We start from the raw sequence: 19,359 nt of genomic DNA on the forward strand, positions 1-19,359 counted from the left end.
CAAAGCCTGACTCATATGTATGAACCTCAACATAACGTACATATCTAGAAAAACATCCACGAAACTCATTCTATACCTGGTAAACGATTTCACTTGAGTCACCATTGCAATTGCGAAAACCCGATCACCAATCCCCAAACTTCAACATGCCAGCTCACCCTCTCCCCACGAAGATTGGCGTTGTAATCTTCCCCGGATTCCAACTCCTAGACTGGGCCGGTCCCTTGGACGCCTTTAATATCCTGTCCAACAACCACACCCTCAGCCTCTGCACCATCGCCTACACTCTAGATCCAGTGCCGACTCAGAACTTTATGCAAGACAAACAAGGCTCCCAATTCTCACAGTCCATGGTTCCCACGCATACATTCGAGAATGCGCCGGATGATCTGGAGGTATTGCTTCTTCCAGGAGGTCTAGGAGCACGCGGACCGGGCAGCGACGCATGGATGAAGCCACAAGTTGAATATCTAAAGAGATTGGATCTGAGTGGGAAAGGAAGTATCAAGTGGGTTCTGACCGTTTGTACAGGCAGTGAGATTCTGGCTCGGACTGGTTTGTTAGATGGCAGGAGGGCGACGACTAACAAGCGTGCTTTCAACGATGTATGTTGGACCTCCTCTTTCATAGTCATATCGGATTGGTAACTTACTATTCTGTTCAAGGTCAAAACTCAGCATCCGAACGTCGATTGGGTTGCAAAGGCTCGTTGGGTTGTCGATGGCAACATCTGGACTAGCTCTGGTATCTCGGCTGGTATGGATCTGGCGTTTGCGTGGATGGCGGAAGTATTCGGTGAGGAGACCGCGCAGTTTGTGGCGGATCGGAGCGAGTATGAGAGGAACGTTGACTCAGGAAATGATCGGTATGCCGAGAGATGGGGAGCTGTGTAGGCCGACACAGAAGCACTGGTAAAACTGGTGTGGATTCCGATCTATAGGGGGGATAGTTCTTTCGAAAGTAATGCTTCCTGTCTTTTAGCAGGATCATTTGATCAAGACTCCGTCAGGATGATCCCCTCTACATTACCACATCACGTCCTGGGTGGCCGGGCAGTCACTGTAGTGTGAAAATAGAAAGGTCTTGTCTATAATGACTATCGCTATGCTAAAAAGGCTATCAAGATCGTAATGCTAAGATTTTGCGGAGCGACCGCTACAACAGACGAAAATATCCACATGTCTAGAATTGTCGATTCCGAAAAGAAGAAGGCTACTTGTTACGACGGAAAGCAGCAAAGGGAGGGAAGAAGTATGCGGGGTGGAAGCACACAAGCACCGTGCAAGCAATAGCTAACATCCTGGTTATCATTGTTAGTGTTCTATCTTTGGTTGTGAAGGACATGGATCATGGAAACTTACATGCCGTCGAGCAAGAGGAACTCTTTCTCGTTTCGCATCAGCGAATTTCCCCATCCACCAGCCATCTCTGGTAAACGGTAGATGCATCGAATGAGCACAGTAGTGTATGCCAACACGACGATCCATCCAAACAGCTTGATCTTGGCAAGCTTCACAGCGCCTGTCTCCTTGTCCATTTCGTACGTGCTCTTCTCCCCAATGGTAGCCTGGTTCTTGCGGGCCTTGCGGTATCGGAAAATGTAAACGAGGACCAGTCCACCACATACAGCCATGGTGACAACCTGAAACGCAATACCAGCTACGATGAGGTTGTTGCCGCCATCGATAAGCTTCTTGTTTGTTGTGCCACCTGCGGCCGCCATACCACCACCACATGCCTGGAGTACAATGGAACCGAAGTCGCAGCCGATGAAGATCCAGGGATAGAGACGTGCCTTGAGGAGCGAATGCTGGGGTCCGCAGTATAGCACAAAGTGTTTCAGGGTGAGATAGATGCCAGCCGCGACAAAACTAGGACCAAGGACCAGACAGCAGATTTGTAGTTTGAAACCAGATTCGCTCCAGGGGTTGTCGTTCATGATGACGCGCCCAGCGTATCCTGCAGCTTCAAGAAAAGTTCCAATTGCCAGTGCAGCTGTGTAGGTCCATGTCTTGCTCAGAACTCCAATTACTAGCGTGGCGATGCACAGAATGGCGAAGAGGGCGCAAAGAAAGGCATTAGCTCCTAGGTTGGGACGGTACCCGTATAGTGTTGCAAACACTGGACATTCTGGGCTAACTTCCAAACATTGTCGGAAGTTTCCTTTCGGTCGGTCTTCTTGCGCGGACACAACGACGAGTAGTTGCGTTGCGATGGCGAGCGTGGCCAACAGGCCTGTACGTGCGTAGGAACGCATAGGGTCGGCGAGATGAACGTAGAACCAGATCAGTCGAAGGAACGGACGACGAGAGCAATGGTACGTGATAAGAGACCGTTGCGAGAAGAGACCCAAGCAAACGCGAGGGACGTGGGAGGTGGACTAATTATTCCGGTGGGGGGTGGCTTCACTGACACCTAGCCCTTTATCGTGCAGTGTATATCCACCTGCCGTATACACCGTGTTCATGTCCAAACTGCGCCTCTAATCTCTTTTGCCTCTTTGAAGCTCTAAGCGAGGTATGCTTTGCCGTGCTTGACCGCGCGCCATTGGGCTCGCTTAGATTCATTTGACATGGCCAAGGCGTCAGCGTCAACGATTTTGGGTGGGCCGCGGCTTTGAGATGAATCTGACCGGGTGTATGGGTCGCTTCGATACCGTTGGATCTCCCTTGTTTGTCAGCGCACGTGTTGAGACGGCAAGGTGAGTTTCGCTTCCATTTGGGGTGTCGGAGTGCGAGGCATCTGTGCTATCTAGAGTTCATCTGGGGACGAAAGAGTTGTTGGATGACGATATGCTAGTGACTTTGTGGTGTGGCGTCGTTCGGCTGTAGTTTACGGGTTGCCGTGTTCCCGGCCGTCAGCTGTTTGTTCCGGCTGTTCAGCCATCCGCCTTCTAGTGTTTTGGAGGGGGACGCGATAGGTTGTCTCGTCCTTGTCGCGAAATCTTCGTAAGCGCACGCGCATGTCGGGCGGATGCTTACAGTGTAGTTTCCCAAATGAGTAGATCTAAGCAGGCTTAGTCGCTTTCAGCACGTGTAGACTGCGCTAGTTCACTTGGCTTCCCTAGTCGTTGCTTCCTTCAACGGTTGACCGCGGCTCTTCATTAGTACCAACCCCGCGGATATCAATCGCGTCATTATCCCTGGGGGTATGCTACTAAGCGTCCGAATTGAAGCGCAGCATCGAAGAGTAGATACCACGAACGAATCTCAAGAGCACGATGATGCATCGCAAGAATACGACTGATGTTGCTCAAACAGTAGAGCGTGTAAAGTAATGCTCATATTCGTGATCTCATCAAACCATGCCACGATTTCAAACGCCATATAATGCAGAGAGCCCGCCCGAAACGCCCAGCAATGCCATGAATGTGTACATCCTGCTCAACCCTCCACATCCTCAACCCTAATCCACCGCTCTTCCAACGCAAGCACTACCAACTCCTTCGCACTACCCAACCCCTCTTCTCTACCCAGCGCGACAGGACATAGTAGCTCACTGACCCTCTGCAAGACCTTGTACAGCCTCATAGCCTTCTTCTCAACTTTCTTCGTATCTACCTCATCGCGTTTGGAAATAATGGGACGGGAGGAGACGTGGTGTGGTGCTGAAGAGATAGCAGCAAGGTGATTCAGTAGTTTGTGGAGGAGGAAGTGCAACCAGACGAGATTTGTTTTGGGATGGAAATCGCGCCAAACGTCGGCGTCGTCTTCTTCAGGCTGCTCCTCCTCTGCTTTGGGACTTTGCTCAATGTCAGGTGCAGCCACGTCCTCGTGCTTCCTAGGCGACCTTCGGAGCGCTGATGGCTCCTCGTCTTCCGAGTCGAAGCGAATGTGGTTGTTCTTCCTAGGTGTGTGTCGAGGCGTGACGGGCACTTGCTCTGGTTCCTCCTCTTCTTGTTCCTCTTCCTCCTCTTCCGGTGCATCGAACGATTCATCGTATATAACATGTAGTGGGTTATCGAAGACCGCCACACCGCGCATGTAACGGTATATTTCGTACTGGTATTCCTCACTTGCGTCGCCGTGGAAGAGCGCGAGATCCTTGTTGAGATCCAGATAAGCGACATTGGCCGTTTCCTCAGTTGCAGACGCGGCTGTGGAGCTTGAGACGTGCGACATAGCTGATATCCTTCGAGACTGGGACGAGGAAGCAAGGATGTCCGCGCGTGACAAGGTGTAGTCAATAACTGTTGTATCCAGACCAGCGAAACGGAGTTTGCGGCGCAGAGGGTCTTTGATAGAGGGCTTCATTACGTCCCCACCTGTGCGTGAAGATCGAACGCAAATGTTACCAAGGTGCAAGTCGCGATGCTCGAACCGACATGCCTCTTCTGCTTTCCCAACACTAATCGCCACGCCCCAGAAGACATCCCAGGCTTCCCATATCGAAGACATGCCTCCCGTTTCCATGAGCTTCTCAACATCCGTACCAGCGTCTTGCATCTCTACCACCGCCCAGAGCTGGAACTCATCATAGCTAGCCTTCTTGCTGGGGTCAGGAAATTCGCTCTTCTTCCCACGTGGCCGCGCCTTGTTCCATTCCTTCCATGCGTCGTTGAAGGAAGCCGAAGGTCTACCTTGCACAATCGTAAGGTCGCGGAAGACGGTAAAACCAGGTATGTGAGTGAGATTCTGGAGGAGCTTAACCTCTGAAGCAACATCATCAACCTGTGATTTGTAGGCATCGTCCTGTTCACGTTGTTCCATCTCTTTCTCCAGTTGAGCCTCTCTATCGCGAACTGCACGAGCATGCAATTGGCTTGGTAGGGGAACAGCTGGTGGTGTCTTCAGCGCTACGACTTTGAGCACTGACTCCTCTTTGACTCCATTTGCGGGCGATATCGCAGACAGCCTGTATACCTCCGAGAAGGAAGCTTCTGCAATCTTGGTGACTTCAAAGTGCGGTGCCAGCTCGTCTGACCACTCCTGAAACCCTATGACCTTCTTTCTATCGCTGAGCGCCAACAGCGGGGAAGCATAAGAGGTGTAGACATCTTCAGGCTCAGGTGTCGGCTCAGGCGTAGGTAAGCATGTTGCTCGTTGTATCGACGCTTGTTTTGAACGAACTGGATCTATCTGTACTGGAGTTATTATAGGTGTGGCAACAACGTCTTGGGCCACCGCAATAGGCACCACACGTTTCTTCTCTTTCTTCGGTTTCAGGGCTGATCGGTCTAGTTCGTGGGCATTGTTCATGGCGTTGATGTTGCGGTCGCTTAGTACCTTTCGGGGTTTACGTGGTTCCTTGAGTAGCTTGGACTCGTCCTCCTTCAGAGCCTTGATTGATAGAGCTTGCATGTCTTGTTCCAACACATCCTCAAATGGGACAACATTCTCTTTCGTAGTAACCTCAATGCGCTCAGGTTTCGCTTTCCGTGATTGTGATCGTTTCCGTGAGGTACTCTCATCTTCCGTAGGCTGTGTCTGCTCTATCCGTAGTTTCCCCAATCCCTGCTCCAACACCGAGATATCGTCTCTTTCTGGTTGTGTTGGCCGCCGCCGATCACGTGCTGTGCCGCTAGTCACATTTTTGTCCTCGACTTCTCTGTGGGCAGCCTCTTTCTCGGGAGACAGGAATTTTGTAAATGCCGCCCGCTCTCCATTCCTCTTCTTTCCGTATACAACTTTTGCAGGCATGTTCGAGAGCCTGAGCGAGTGGTGTAGTTTGGTTGACGATAAGTTGGGGCTCCAGTTTGGAAGTGCCAGGGTTTGGAGGGGTCAACGACGGAAAGTCTAAGCGAGCCGTTTCCCTGGCAACAAAGAAGACCCGGCGCAAAGCTTCTCCTGAGTACGACTTGTCAGGAGCCATTCATTATGCGCTTGACAGAGTGACGTAGGTGAAACTCCAAAATTATGCACAGATGATACACTGGAAAGATCGTTCATGGAAGCCCGGAAACGGTTCCGCAGAATTAACATTAAAACCAACAGGTTCTCTGTATTGTAACAGGGGTCTCTAAGCATCCTCCCAATGCGATGTCAAACAAACGCTCTCCTCAAACAAGCGTTCAAATCATGTATGTGTAAGGTGAGACTCCAATCTCCCCGCACTAGACCTAGAAGCAGATTGCATACAGAAGATGCCCAGATGACCGGCAGACGGGCAGAAACAAGGTGACCAAACGCTGAAGACAAAAAGACGATGAGTGATTGGACAAATGAAAATTGGGGCCTTTGGAAAACGTAGAGGGCCTTGGAAGTGGTGTTGTGACAATTTACAACCGAGTGAATTTTGGTGATTGGTAGCGTGAGAGGATTCGTAGATCGAAAAGCTCAGTTGTCTCCACTGTCAACCTCAGCTGGCGGTGTCTCGGCCTCCTCTTGTAGTATGGGTTGCTGTGGTATGACACTTAGACTTTTGCGTTTGTTCTTTCTCTCTACATCTCCATCTCTCTTCACACCATTTGCTTCTGGATTAGCGGCGGTAGTCGGGCTCAGGGTGCTGCTCGACTTTTTGTTCGGAGCAATGCTCGAATAGCCGCCGGAGAGCTTCGATGTGGTGTCGTTGTTCTCAGACTTGTCGGCAAAGTCTTTCCACTTGCGCCATCCGTCAAAGTCAATCAAGGCTTGCATGCAACCCCATTCTTTGACCTTGCGCTCGAGCCAGACGAAGTTGACAGGCTGTGACGTGAGTTAGTGGGAGTGCTTCCATATACAACATGAATTCTTACCTTGGTCAAGAAGTCGTTACAACCAGCCGCCAGAGCCTCATGTCTGTCGCTTTGCAGCGAACTGGCTGTGAGTGCGACAATAATGACGGGGCTCTTGAACATGCCCTTGTCACCAAGACGATCATCCTCGACCAGCTCGTTTTGCTCTTTGCCCTCTGATCCAAGCCTATTGTTAGGGGCCTCGCTGCTGCCACTGCTGAAGACACCGATGCTGTTGACACGCTCCAGCCGCCTGATCTCCTTTGTTGCCTCCAGACCGTTCATGACGGGCAGCTGAATGTCCATAAGCACCAAATGGAAACCACCTGCCTTCCACTTGGTTACTGCCTCTTTTCCGTTCATGGCACGCTGCCACCGAACCTTCAAACGCTGCATGAAGGCACCCAAAACTCGCAAGTTGATGATGTTGTCTTCTACAATCAGGACATTGATAGGCGGGACTGAGCCATCCAGAAGGCCAGCTGGCAGACTTGGTGGCTCCACCGGTGGCTTTCTCCGCTTCTTCTTTGGGTTCGGTTGAGGTGAGGATATACGCGGGGTGGGTGGAGTAGATTCATGGAGAGTTTGTGAGTGTGATGGAGGTTCGGCAGAAGCGGGTGGGGTGGGTATCGGGTTGTTCGAGGCAGCAGAGTTCTTGGCTTCGGACGCAGAGGAGTCGTGGCGTGGACGGCCTTGTTGAGGGCGGACGGATGTCGCTGAAGAGGGAATGCCGCCGCCGAGGGTGGTCGGAGAGGCCGTGTGTGTTCTAAAGACCTTTGGTCGGTGAGTATGCGGCCCTCGTCTGGTGGCGCCGGGCGAAGGGAGTGTAGGCAGGTGCCCGGTGTTGAGGACAGCTATCGAGTGAGGCGCATGGGGCAGGGGGATGCGGGCCTCGCGCTCCTGGCCCGAGGCATTTGGAGAAGGGGCGATGACGGGCATGGGCGGAAAGTACTCGGTCTGGGCATGGGTGCCGTCCTCGTGGTGGGCGTAGTAGAAGGGCACGCGTGGTGAGGGCTTGGGGGTCCGCCGTTGCGGCACGTCGATGATAAGGGCCTCGTGGACGGTCTGGCCGCCGGGGAAGTAGGCATCGAGGGTGCGGCACATGTCTTCCTCGGGGCCCAGCGTGCGCTCTCCAGCCCGCTGAGCATCGCGCGGCACGATGCGCAGCGTCACGTCGGGCGAGTCGAAGCTCCTGCCGAGCGAGTTGGCGTACTTTTTGAGAATCATGTCGCGGACATCGTCAACCAGGTCGTCTTCGCGAATCTGCACCAGCGTGGCCGAGGCACTGGGCCGCTTGACCCAGATCTTGCGGTGCAGCATGCCTGCGCTGAAGTTGGCGGGTGCTCCGCCAAAATAATCGGCGACGGTGGGCGGCCCGGTAGCTATGGCAGCCTGGGGGATGTCGGGGACGAGCAGCTTCTTGATTATCTGCGCATCGGTCTTGTTGACGACAGACTGGCGGCGGACGAGGGCGGGCGATGGCGTATGGGACGTGTCGTTGCTGCTGGCGGCGGGGAGAAGGTCGCTGTGGTCGCTCGGTGCGGAAGAAAGCGATGATGGCTCCGCGCGGTTGAGCTCGGCAGGCTGCTGCACTACGGGGTTGATGGGCGTGGGTGCCTCAAGCGTCACCTCTGGACAGACGATGGGCACGTCGTCTGCGTCTGCTGAGGGCTGGCGGGCGTGGGTGCTGGCGGCTGAAGTGCCCGTGTATGTCGAATGTCGATCTCTCGAGGTGTTCAAGCTGCCAGTGCTCCCGTGGACGTCGTCGGCCTGACTTTCGGAAGCCGTTCCCAGCACTTCCGACCTTACCATTCGTGGATCAGCTGTTCTCTCGTCGGCAGCGTCGGGGCTAGACGCCTCAGGCAGCTTCTGGAGAGAGACGCTTTTGCGCAGGGAGCTGGGTGGTGGTGGCTGCCGCTCGCTGCCTGCCGACGACGTTATCGAGCGTGCACTGGCACGGGTCGATGTCGCGCTGCTGCGTCGCAGAAGTTTGGACCGCGCATTGTGCAGCCGCGCCTTGATACTACTCATTCCAGCAACGAGCCGGAGGCGGCCAGCATGCAGTTTCGAGAAGCGCTGCGAAGCCGTTGCGTTGCGAGAACTCGAGGAAATGTTGGCCTGACTTATCTGGGTCCGCGGCGCTGTGAGAAGCTATCGGATGGCCTTGGCCGGCTTTCCATCACTCGCGGGCAATCTGAAAGAGTCGTGCTGCGGGGGGCTCACGAGAAGAATAGACAATTACGATTAAAACAAGAAGGAAAGGGGCACGATCCGATTACTACAAGACACGAAAAGGAAATGCGTCGTGTTGTGCTTCTTTGCAAACAAGTATTACCATGTTAATCTCAAAGCGCGCTTGGGCCTTGGGGTGCGTTCGTTCACCCCTCTCACTGTTGACACCGCCCAACTTGCCACCTTAAAGCGTGCCCAGTCTGCCTACGTACGCGTTATCCTAGAGACGTCGCTCGCCCAATGTCACTGGACGCTTCACTATTCACAGCTGAACGCCTGGAGTTGTCTTCACGGACTATCCCAGCACGTTCCTCGCCAACTCATCTTGAGCCAAAGCCCACTGGGACCCTCCCGACTCCTATTCAATCTACGCCCACTGTACGTAGCGCCCGGCTCACCCGCGCACCCATCGTCGATTCGCACATGGGACTCCCGCGTGCATCCATCGCCACATGTATGCAGGCCGTTGAGATAAACTTGATATCACCAACAGTCTACACCACATTTGGCTCCCGTGCGCCACTGTGGCTGATAAGGCCTCGTTTCCTGCCCATTGGTTGACATGTGTAAATTGCGTCCTGGTCCACAAGTTACCACAGCCATGGAACACAACAGTCATCGCGAGAAGCGCTTGTCACACCTCAGCCTTCGAGAAACTGAATTCGACTCCATCCCAATGGCCGAGACACCATACTAGTCTCATGAAACGTCTGTCGCAGTTTTGTTCCATTGACCGTGCAGTAATCATGCATACACCCTTCCACTTACGGCTTGATGTATCGTCCATATGAGCTTGTCCTCCACATACGACCATAGATTCAAGAACATAGCGCTTCCCGTTCGCTCAGCGGTACTCAAGCTTGTAATCGGCGGATTAGTAGTCAGGTGGGTGACCACTGGCGAATCCCCGCTGTTGTATGTTTTTTGTCTTAATTTTTGCCTGCTAATCCTGACTATACTTCCGTGTGCATGAAGATTGCAGCAGACAGAGCAAAGAGGACAACTGCAGTACAAACTCGTGACGAAAGATTGATGGCATTGTCCAGACTACACTACTGGATATACATTTTTACATCAACAATAACAAGTCTCGGGTGGTTGAACGTAGACGATGACAATGGGAATGATCATGGGACACTCATATCCAGGATGCTTTCACATTCCATATGATTTGTTTGCGCTTCGTGTCGAAACGTAACAATAGTATCCACGCAGCACGTATAGCGTGCGTATCAATGGGGGTACTCGTCATAGCAAGAAAAACAACCCGTATCAAGCATGAGGCCCCTTTCCCCTTTGATCTACAAGGCTTCGTTGTGGACTCCATGCCACATATCCAACGTCCTCCCTTTGTCTTGATTTCGCTCTTCATGTCATATCCAAGACTATCTGCTATCTTCTAGTCTCTTCTTGCGAGGCCTAGAAATCCTTGAAGCTCTCCTCCCACTTGTCGCTCAACTCCTTGGTATATGGGTCTCTCTTCTCCGACTCGGGTTCGTATTCATCAAAGTTGCGTGTATCGGCGGGTCCCCTTAGGTGTGGCACAATAGGTCCTTGGACTTCGCGGTTGTACAGTTTCACCCAGTCAATGTTCTTAAACCACTCGTGTTGTTTTACACGTTGAGCACCGCCTGCAACGTTACCCAATCGCTTGGATGTGTCGACTGTGCAGAGGCCAGAGATGAGGTCGCGCGCAGTGGGGGACATGGCAGAAGGGAAGCGCACACGACCTTCCACGATCCTAAAACATGTTAGCACTCGTGTCTTGAACATGAATTGAAAGCCGCGTACTGCTCGTAGATCTTCATTGGGTTTTGGTCCCAGAAAGGCGGTTGTCCTACGAGGAACTCGTACACAAGGATACCAAATGCCCACCAATCGACTGCTGTACCGTGACCTGTGTTCCGAATGACCTCGGGTGCCAGATACTCGGGTGTGCCGCAGAGTGTGTAGGTCTCTCTATTTTCTACTTTCTTAGCAAACCCAAAGTCCACTAGCTTGAGGTGGCCTTCGGCGTCTATGAGTATATTTTCGGGTTTCAGGTCGCGATATGCAACGCCTTCCCTCTCATGGAGGAACTCTAATATTAGGACAATCTCAGCAGCGTAGAACTGTGAGGTGGGCTCGTTAAATCGCCGTGCTCTCCGCAGATAGCTGAAGACTTCGCCGCCGGGGCAGTAGTCAAGCTGTCCGTCACATCAGCCAATGACTAGCGCTTATGAAGACGTGTCGCTACGTACCACCATGTAGAGAGAGTCGAGCGATTGGAAGCTTGCGACCATGGTAGTTATGAAAGGGTGGCCGGCAACCTTGGCAAGGACATTGCGCTCGTTCCGAACATGCTCAACTTGCTTGAGACGGATGACTGGGAGGGTCAGTAGCTGTAGAGGCGCATACCAAGAGAGTACGTTCAGAGCGCATCGAGCGAGACGTACCATCGACTTTGCGCAGGATCTTCAAGGCAAAGACTTTGTTCTCGTCGCCCGCCTTTGCGTCCTTCAATCGCACCAGCCACACGCGCGCAAATGTACCTGACGTATAGTCAGCGTCCAGTCTTGTTGTGTCTGGCGGCGTGGAGTCGCATGCGCACCCGTGCCCAGTGTCTTAATCAGCTCAAAGTCTTCCTGGCGCAGAACCTTGGAGGAGTGGCCAACAGGCTTCTTTTCCGGATCGATGTCAATCTCGTCGGGGCTGAGTGTGTGCTTTTGCGCCTCCCATTGCGCCAGATGCTGCTTCTCTTCCTCGCGCGGCCTGTCCATGGCGGAATCGGTGCGGTCGTGTAGCGGGCCAGAATGCGACGGCGAGGAGGCCTCCTTCTTGTCCCGGTGGTGCTGCATGGGGTGCAGCATGCTCTTGAAGGTAGTCGTCATGGTGGCGGGTTATGCGACAGCGGCAGCGGCAGCGGCAGCAGCGAGGGGGTGGTGCGAGTAGTGGGTGCGATCGAGGGTTGCAGTGCTGTCAGGGCTCATCCAGGAATCAGTAATTCAAGCAACACATGGCAGCAGGCACAGGCAACGGCGGGGTCAATCTTCGGCTTTGTTTGTGTAGTAAGCAAATGTATCGTGCAAGTCAACCAGGCGGAAGGGCCGGGCTCGTAGCACTCGAGAACCACGGCCAAGGGGACTATAAGCGGGCGCGACAAGTGCTGCGGGGTGGTACTCACTGCAATGACGCAGGACGTGGGATTGGGCTTGAAATAGAGCCGACTTAAGCCAGATGAGACGGCACGCCACTTCTCGACGAGCTCGTTTAGGCTTACCCAGCTTGTATTCTGCAAGTAGACAATCGTTTCTGTATTAACGCGTGAACATGCGTCGCGAAGGCTGTATCGAACCCGGACACGGCTAATCAAGTTCAAACTCGGGCGTTAGACAACGCATTAACGGATATAACGATCCACCCAGCTGGTTGCAGCTTAAACGACAGTCTTGGTATCCGACAACATCAACGCAAGTCCAGTCTACTCGCCAGCATTCTGCCATCTTGTCTGTCACTTTCGATTCAATACGGGAATAACATGCTGTTCGATTGTACTAGATTGGCCCAAACTCCAGTGTATTGCAAACCCAAATATTGCAACTCCATGCTTGCATGCTCGTCAACTGTTTCTACACCATGTAGTCGTACAAAATCCATCTCCGTGTCCGCCTTGTTCGCTTGTTCGCTATAACATAAAGTTAAGTGCTTCTCACAGGACTATGCTCAACCACTTGCGCGGGTGTTAAGGATAAGAGCGACAATGAGTCTGGTAATGTTAGTCGTTGGCCAGCCGTTGTCAGTCGCGTCGACGTACCCATAGAGACCCAGAACTTCAGCGAAAATGAGGATGAGGACCATGCCGACGAAGATCCTCGATTGGCGCATGAAAGAGCGCACGCCAGCGTCTCCCACGATTCCAATCGCGTAGCCTGCAGCCAAACCTGACAATCCGACTGACAAGCCAGCAGCCATGTGCATGAATCCAGCATACAGCGAGTATGTGTTGTCCGGCGGCGGCTTAATGTCGCTGGCGATGAGGACGGATATGACGAGGGCATAGACGGCCAAGATACCGGACATGACGATGGGGATGAGCGACTGGTCTGGTTAGACAGAGCTCCGAGGTATGCTAGGTACTCAACTCGTACCTTCATAATCAGGTCTGGCCTGTATGTTCCGATACCCGCGATGCCGATGCCTGCTTTGGCTGTGCCATAGGCAGCTCCCGCGCCTGCTGCCGTTAGCTCATGCACGTCCAGGTGGGTGTGTCGGGCGTGGTACATCCAAAGATCATCTGGCCAGGGTTCGTATATTAGTTCGACAGCTATGTGGGAGCAGTGCCACTCACAGCAAACGCGATTCCGCTCTGGTTGGAGGTTAGCTATGAAGTCATCAACACGGCGAAGGCGAAGCACTCACCATGCCAAAGAATGGCGCGAAGCTGGGCGCGAGCTCGTTTGACGACATGGTGCCTGCTCGGTGTGGACGCAGGTATTCGGCGGGGTGTAGTAGTTGGGAAGTCGGCAGCGGCGCGTGATGGGGGATGCGTTGAATGATTGATAGTCGTTGCGCTGGGCGTTCGTAGGAGAAAGGGCGCTAAACCGGTTTGGGGCAGCACCTGGCCAGCGCTTCTCATACACACGATGCATGGATACGACTACCCCATACTCGCCCTCATTCCGCACCCAACCCACCATAACCACCATCTTTATTCCGGACGGCCCTGGGTCCTCGCTGGGCGGCTTTCACCCCACCTGTCCGAGTCGCCCTTGTTCTCACCCACACAACCCCCCGCGGCACACAGGCCCGACCCGGGCAAGACTGCGTGAAGAGACATGGCCGACTACGGGAACCAGCAACGTCCAGAATATGCGCGCGGCCCCAGCCATGGACAGCCTACGGGCGCACGGGAAACCGCCTTCACCAACATCTTCGGCGCCAGTCCCCAAATGGCCGGCCGCTCGCAGACCATGACCTCGCAGTCTCATATGCGCATGCCCGATAGAGCTGCCACAATGTCCAGCCAGACCGCCGATATGATGCAGCGCGCCCCGCCCTTGCGCCAGCCAGTCAATGGCTATGATCGTCGCCCTCACCCTCAGTACGATCAGCGTCAGGGCCCCAGCCCCGGAGAGCAGCGGCCCATGGACCCTCAGAATCAGTACAATCGCCCCATGCCGAACGGCTACGGCCAAGACCCACGATACCACCAGGGACCACCGCAGCCTCAACGCCAGCCGCAGCCCCAGTACCTCCCCCAGCCGCTTCGCCCAGAGCGCCAGCCATACGGCCAGCCCCAGCGATTCGACCCGAGAACCTCCCCTCCGGGGCAGCCCCCCTTCACCAAGCCTATACCCAACCGCTTTCCCGGGCCCCCTGGCCCTGCCATGAACTCTGATCCGTATCGCTCGCAGTCGCTTGCTCTGAATCCGCGCCCGCAGTTTACTCCTGGCGGCCCTTCGCACCCCTCGCAAGCCAACACCTTCCGCCAACAACCATACATGAACCACATGGCACGCACCACGGCCCAGGGACGTGTGGTGCCAGAACGCCCCGACGAGCGCACAATGTCCATGACTTCGTACACCCAAGTCCCAGAGCACACACAGACGATGAGCGGCAGGATTATACCGAATCGGAGGCGAGAATCCGGCGGCTCTGAAATGGCACCGGGACCGCCCGGACACCCACAATCCCACATGAACGCTGGACTCCCGCCAAATCCCAGAAGCATCAGCCAAGGCAACATGCCGAACCAGTCCCGCACCATGTCCATGGCCTCGACCATTGTGCCCCCGTCAGAGCGGACAAGCACCATGTCTTCCATGACGTCGCGTCCTGATTCCACCCAGACTCTGGGTAGCAACGCCAGCAACAACAGAACCTCCAACCAGTCCATGACATCGCTCTCAACAGCTAACCAAGTTCCTGCTGCTCAACGGCGCGCTCCTCTCGTCTATCCCGCCTTGCTATCAAGAGTCGCCGAAACTTTCCAGGACCGAGTTGGCCTGACAGAGAAAGAAAAGGACGGGCTTGTGTACAAGAGTGCCTTTACGGGTGCAGATGCAGTTGATCTCATCTCCTTCATTATCAAGACGACGGATCGCAATCTAGCACTACTCCTCGGTCGTTCCCTCGACGCCCAAAAATTCTTTCACGATGTCACATACGCCCACCGGTTGCGAGATTCCACCAACGAGATATACCAGTTCCGTGAGACCATGGTGGAGGACAAGTCTGAGATCAATGGCGTCTTCACTCTTCTAACTGAATGTTACTCTCCCACGTGTACACGCGACCGCTTGTGCTACTCGATCGCTTGCCCACGCCGCCTTGAACAACAGGCTCGCCTCAACATGCGCATTCAGCCTGGTCTCAAGCGTGAGGAATCCAGGGCGAGTTTGCACGAGGATAAAGACAATGAAGAGCAGAAACTGTGGATCAACACGGTGCCTAAGGAGATCTCTGACAGTGTATCGGAGAAGGAACAAAAGCGGCAGGAAGTCATTTCTGAGCTCATGTATACCGAGCGCGACTTCGTGAAAGACCTGGAGTATCTCCGAGACTTCTGGATGAAGCCCCTCCGTAACCCCGCTACTTCACCTATCCCCGAGCATCGCCGCGAAAAGTTTGTCCGCACAGTCTTTTCAAATTGCCAAGAAGTCTACATGGTCAACTCTCGCATGGCCGAACAGCTCACAAGGCGCCAGCAAAAAGAGGCCGTGGTTCGAAACGTTGGAGACATATTCCTCGAGTATGTGCCACATTTTGCGCCTTTCATCAAGTACGGTGCGAACCAGCTCTTCGGTAAGTACGAGTTTGAGCATGAAAAACGTACAAACACCGGATTCGCCAAGTTCGTCGATGAGGTAGAGAGGATGAAGGAGTCGCGAAAGCTCGAGCTGAACGGCTATCTCACCAAGCCAACAACGAGATTGGCCAGGTACCCGTTGCTCCTAGAGAACATTGCAAAGTACACGGCCGATGATAATCCGGACAAAGAAGACATCCCCAAGGTTATCAAAATCATCAAAGAGACTCTATCAAAGGTCAACGTGGAATCCGGAAAGGCAGAAAACCATTTCAATCTGATGCAGCTCAACAAGGACCTCAAGTTCAGGCCCGGAGAGTTCGTGGATTTGAAACTGACCGATGAGAACCGACAATTGGTGTTCAAGGGCACTTTGAAGAAGACTCCAACAGAAACCACCGGTGACATCACGTGTTACTTGTTTGACCATGCGGTCTTGCTGGTCCGGGCAAAGACCGTGAACAAGCGCGAAGAACAGAAAGTCTACAAGAAGCCCATACCGCTAGAATTGTTGGTCATCACACAAATGGAGGAAGTCAACCCCAAATTAGGCATTGCGAAAAGGCCATCGGCAAACTTGATTGCCGGAAAGGCTATCGCAGCTGCCACTCCAAAGAACAGCGATCCAAAGCAGCAAGGATATCCCATCACCTTCAAGCACCTTGGAAAAGGCGGTTACGAGTTGACACTATTTGCCAGCACTCCAATCTCTCAACAGAAGTGGATGGAGCACATCGACACGCAGCAGCGAAGTCTGAGGGAGCGCAGTAACATCTTTACCAAGACGATCGTCAACGAGGGCTTCTTCTCTCCGACCATCAGAGTCACTTGCGCTGTTCCGCTGGGTATGTATTCAACTGTCGCACTCAAAAGTCTCACACTAACGCTCAACAGACGGAGGTCGCAAGCTGGCTCTTGGTACGGATGCTGGTGTTTACGTTGTGGAACGAAAGCCAAAGGACGCTTCGATGCGGCCCAAGCGTGTACTGGATTGCAAGGGCGTAACTCAAATCGAGGTTCTCGAACAACACGCAATCGTGCTTGTCTTGGCCGACAAGACGCTGTACTCTTACTCAACCGAGGCCCTGGAGTCGGACGAATCACAGGCTATGGTCAAACGACCACGCAAGATTTGCCACGCCAACTTCTTCAAGGCCGGCATCTGCTTAGGGCAACAGTTGGTTGCTGCAGTCAAGACGTCCGCCCTCTCGACGACCATCAAGGTGTACGAGCCGAAGGAGCAGATGGGCAACAAGAACAAGAAGTCAGGATTCGCGAAGATGATGCTCTCCACCAGCGGAGCAGACCAGCTCAAGCCGTACAAAGAGTTTTACATCCCCACCGAATCGACGTCGATACATTTCCTGCGCTCCAAGCTCTGCGTTGGCTGCGCGCGCGGTTTCGAAGTCGTCAGTCTGGAGACGCTCGAAACGCAATCGCTTCTCGACCAAGCAGATACTTCGCTCGACTTCGTCGTACGGAAAGAAAACATCAAACCAATTCACATCGAGCGTATGGCAAGCGAGTTCCTCTTATGCTACACGGACTACTCATTCTTCGTTAACCGCAACGGCTGGCGAGCGAGACCCGACTGGAAGATTACATGGGAGGGCACTCCACAAGCTTTCGCTATCTTCAATCCCTATATTCTTGCTTTTGAGCCTAGCTTTATTGAGATACGGCATATGGAGAGCGGAGGTCTGGTGCACATCATCACAGCCAAGAATATTAGATGGCTGCACACATCGACACGCGAAGTAAGTCAACTGCATCAAATGACATCTATACAGAATGCTGACCATGTCCAGATCCTATACTCCTATGAAGACGAACTGGGTACCGATGTCATTGCCAGTCTTGACTTCTGGCAGACTGCAAACGGTGGAAAGCAGTCGCTCGATGTCCAGCGCGCATATGAGAAGAGCTAGGCTTGACGGTAGCCCGCAACAAAACCTCAACGTCGAGCCTCTACTCTCGGACACATGAGCACGAAAGCCGTAGCGACTGCATAGCCGTAGAGCTACAATTGCACGACCCATTCCGCTGACGACTACGTTGCAGTTCTCCTTGTCATCAAACTTGTCAACGGTGGCATACGACATTACGGTTAGGGAAGCTCAGGAAGTGCCTCGACCGAGCCGCGGGCGGCGGCAATGGATCGATCACATTGATTATTACTCCCTTCTCCAAGGTCAAAGAAGAGTACATTTGTATCATAATAGAGTCGCGCAGTGATTGATCTCATGGATTCATAAGGGCAACAAGTCTCAAAATGTGTTTGGAGGCAAACAAGGTAGTGCGATTGTTGAAGACTATAATCTGAGGATGCGATTTAGCGAGTTTGGTAACCGTTTTATTTCTCTCTACTATCGGATAGAAGTTCGATTTGGCACAACGACCAGTTCTCTCAATCGCAACCCGATGCCGTCCCCTGAGACTTGAATTAACCGCTGGTGCCGATGCTGGACATGGGTACCCACAACTCCACCCGTCTTTACTAATACTACGGAGGCTTAGTTGGATAACGTGTTCCTTGGTGTCCAGGGCTATGACTAGTTGTCGGTCCTATTCCCCCAACATCACATGACGGGGTTGATCTGATCTCAGTGTAGTAGTACCTCCGACGTCTTTGCTTATCACCATCGTGTCAAAACATTGTGATCATCACAGCATCGTCTTGTTGATAACTTCTTCGCTCGCACAGTCAAAGAACCACAAAGTTTGAATAACCTCATATTCGCAATCATGTCACGCGGTGTGCTGTGGGTTTCTTCGCGTATCGTGCATCCTGATAAACTGTCTGCCGAGAAGTTTTGTGATTGGTACGAGAATGTATGTATTCTGCTCTTGGTTGGCAGAGTTTCACGGCAAAGGAGTGAAGAAGCTGACATAAGAGTGAAAAGACGCATGCCAAAGAGGTCCTCGTCCTTCCCGGTGTACCATCCGCTGCTCGCTATACGGCTCTGCAGCAAAAGCTTTCACGTCCTTACTATAGTAACGAAGCTCCATGGCTGGTAAGTGCTCATCTTTTCAGTTCATAACCTCTGTACTGCACTGCCGCCTTTTCCGGAAATCCCGTCTAACCACAACCCCCCTACAGACACTCTACGAATTCCCGGACCTATCCTACAAAGATAGCCAAGGTTTCAAAGGCATCAAACCACCAGGCGCAGACCTAATCGAAGATGTGTACAAAAATGTCCGCTTCGACATCCGCTTCTACGAAGAGGTACAGGTGGTCGAGGGCTCCACTTCATCCCCACCCAAATTCCTCATCTCCGCCGCTCTAGACCCTCCAAAAGACGCAGCATCCACTGATGATTTCGATGCTTGGTACCGTCAAGAACACATCCCCATGCTCGAACGTGCACCTGGTTTTGTGCGCTCACGCCGCTTTAAACTTAGCAACGCAACTGTCATCAACGAATTTCAGGTTGGTGATGTGACCGAGGAGGCGCCGCGCTTTTTGGCGTTGCATGAATTTAGTGGTGAGGCATTGCCGTGGAAGGAGATTGCGGAGAGTACATCGACGGAGTGGGCGAAGAGAGTTTGGGGTGGTTTGGAGAAAGAAGAGGTAGGGTGGTATGAGCTTGGTAAGGTGTACAGTGAGAGTGAATGGGGACATGTTGGAAAATAAGATATTACGAGATAGAATAGAACCTTGCAACTTGTGATTAAGGTTGAA

At 53.1% G+C, this 19,359-nt stretch overlaps 8 protein-coding genes across 8 annotated transcripts; 3 read left to right on the forward strand and 5 right to left on the reverse strand.

Moving 5' to 3' along the window:
* Window positions 1-146: 146 nt before the first annotated feature.
* CC77DRAFT_1096335 (DJ-1/PfpI family protein-like protein) lies at window positions 147-964 on the forward strand (the record flags this gene model as incomplete). The annotated part of the gene is made up of 2 exons (XM_018529837.1): window positions 147-605; window positions 666-964. 2 exons carry the CDS (start codon window positions 147-149, stop codon window positions 891-893), a joined length of 687 nt encoding a protein of 228 aa, XP_018384556.1. The 3' UTR covers window positions 894-964.
* Window positions 965-1,212: 248 nt separating this feature from the next.
* CC77DRAFT_1032513 (parasitic phase-specific protein PSP-1) lies at window positions 1,213-2,257 on the reverse strand (the record flags this gene model as incomplete). Its single annotated transcript, XM_018526742.1, has 2 exons — window positions 1,213-1,300; window positions 1,362-2,257. The coding sequence occupies 2 exons, from the start codon at window positions 2,255-2,257 to the stop codon at window positions 1,213-1,215; spliced, it is 984 nt and encodes a 327-aa protein (XP_018384557.1).
* Window positions 2,258-3,383: 1,126 nt separating this feature from the next.
* On the reverse strand, window positions 3,384-5,639 carry CC77DRAFT_938934 (hypothetical protein; the record flags this gene model as incomplete). Its single annotated transcript, XM_018534649.1, has 3 exons — window positions 3,384-3,719; window positions 3,768-3,902; window positions 3,948-5,639. The coding sequence occupies 3 exons, from the start codon at window positions 5,637-5,639 to the stop codon at window positions 3,384-3,386; spliced, it is 2,163 nt and encodes a 720-aa protein (XP_018384558.1).
* Window positions 5,640-5,957: 318 nt separating this feature from the next.
* Window positions 5,958-8,903, reverse strand: CC77DRAFT_186722 (hypothetical protein). Its single transcript, XM_018530529.1, has 2 exons — window positions 6,674-8,903; window positions 5,958-6,623 (listed from the first exon to the last, which is right to left on the reverse strand). The coding sequence occupies exons 1-2, from the start codon at window positions 8,681-8,683 to the stop codon at window positions 6,276-6,278; spliced, it is 2,358 nt and encodes a 785-aa protein (XP_018384559.1). The 5' UTR covers window positions 8,684-8,903; the 3' UTR covers window positions 5,958-6,275.
* A 1,010-nt stretch (window positions 8,904-9,913) lies between these two features.
* CC77DRAFT_1021959 (serine/threonine-protein kinase YPK2/YKR2) lies at window positions 9,914-12,092 on the reverse strand. Its single transcript, XM_018525367.1, has 5 exons — window positions 11,475-12,092; window positions 11,320-11,415; window positions 11,125-11,249; window positions 10,676-11,070; window positions 9,914-10,625 (listed from the first exon to the last, which is right to left on the reverse strand). Exons 1-5 carry the CDS (start codon window positions 11,752-11,754, stop codon window positions 10,304-10,306), a joined length of 1,218 nt encoding a protein of 405 aa, XP_018384560.1. The 5' UTR covers window positions 11,755-12,092; the 3' UTR covers window positions 9,914-10,303.
* Window positions 12,093-12,341: 249 nt separating this feature from the next.
* CC77DRAFT_1021961 (V-type ATPase) lies at window positions 12,342-13,399 on the reverse strand. The gene is made up of 6 exons (XM_018525368.1): window positions 13,283-13,399; window positions 13,212-13,229; window positions 13,145-13,157; window positions 13,012-13,094; window positions 12,678-12,961; window positions 12,342-12,629 (listed from the first exon to the last, which is right to left on the reverse strand). The coding sequence occupies exons 1-6, from the start codon at window positions 13,328-13,330 to the stop codon at window positions 12,587-12,589; spliced, it is 489 nt and encodes a 162-aa protein (XP_018384561.1). The 5' UTR covers window positions 13,331-13,399; the 3' UTR covers window positions 12,342-12,586.
* Window positions 13,400-13,698: 299 nt separating this feature from the next.
* CC77DRAFT_939118 (CNH-domain-containing protein) lies at window positions 13,699-17,602 on the forward strand (the record flags this gene model as incomplete). The annotated part of the gene is made up of 3 exons (XM_018534658.1): window positions 13,699-16,519; window positions 16,569-17,431; window positions 17,483-17,602. The coding sequence occupies 3 exons, from the start codon at window positions 13,699-13,701 to the stop codon at window positions 17,600-17,602; spliced, it is 3,804 nt and encodes a 1,267-aa protein (XP_018384562.1).
* An 817-nt stretch (window positions 17,603-18,419) lies between these two features.
* CC77DRAFT_1063055 (hypothetical protein) lies at window positions 18,420-19,311 on the forward strand (the record flags this gene model as incomplete). The annotated part of the gene is made up of 3 exons (XM_018528596.1): window positions 18,420-18,506; window positions 18,578-18,688; window positions 18,775-19,311. 3 exons carry the CDS (start codon window positions 18,420-18,422, stop codon window positions 19,309-19,311), a joined length of 735 nt encoding a protein of 244 aa, XP_018384563.1.
* Between the last annotated feature and the right edge of the window lie 48 nt (window positions 19,312-19,359).

Source organism: Alternaria alternata, assembly GCF_001642055.1.
Source record: "Alternaria alternata strain SRC1lrK2f unplaced genomic scaffold CC77scaffold_14, whole genome shotgun sequence".
Classification (NCBI taxonomy): Eukaryota; Fungi; Ascomycota; class Dothideomycetes; order Pleosporales; family Pleosporaceae; genus Alternaria; species Alternaria alternata.

What these genes read in the sequence shown, in the direction of transcription:
- CC77DRAFT_1021961 (XM_018525368.1), bottom strand. Translation starts at nt 13,330, where the DNA reads ATGTCGTCAAACGAGCTCGCGCCCAGCTTCGCGCCATTCTTTGGCATG. An exon ending in GGCCAGACCTGATTATGAAG is followed by an intron (nt 12,962 to 13,011) that starts GTACGAGTTGAG and finishes TAACCAGACCAG; the next exon opens with TCGCTCATCCCCATCGTCAT. An exon ending in GAAGTTCTGGGTCTCTATGG is followed by an intron (nt 12,630 to 12,677) that starts GTACGTCGACGC and finishes TAACATTACCAG; the next exon opens with ACTCATTGTCGCTCTTATCC.
- CC77DRAFT_186722 (XM_018530529.1), bottom strand. Translation starts at nt 8,683, where the DNA reads ATGAGTAGTATCAAGGCGCGGCTGCACAATGCGCGGTCCAAACTTCTG. An exon ending in GTAACGACTTCTTGACCAAG is followed by an intron (nt 6,624 to 6,673) that starts GTAAGAATTCAT and finishes CTCACGTCACAG; the next exon opens with CCTGTCAACTTCGTCTGGCT.
- CC77DRAFT_1021959 (XM_018525367.1), bottom strand. Translation starts at nt 11,754, where the DNA reads ATGACGACTACCTTCAAGAGCATGCTGCACCCCATGCAGCACCACCGG. An exon ending in TCGACTCTCTCTACATGGTG is followed by an intron (nt 11,071 to 11,124) that starts GTACGTAGCGAC and finishes TGTGACGGACAG; the next exon opens with CTTGACTACTGCCCCGGCGG. An exon ending in CCAATGAAGATCTACGAGCA is followed by an intron (nt 10,626 to 10,675) that starts GTACGCGGCTTT and finishes AACATGTTTTAG; the next exon opens with GATCGTGGAAGGTCGTGTGC.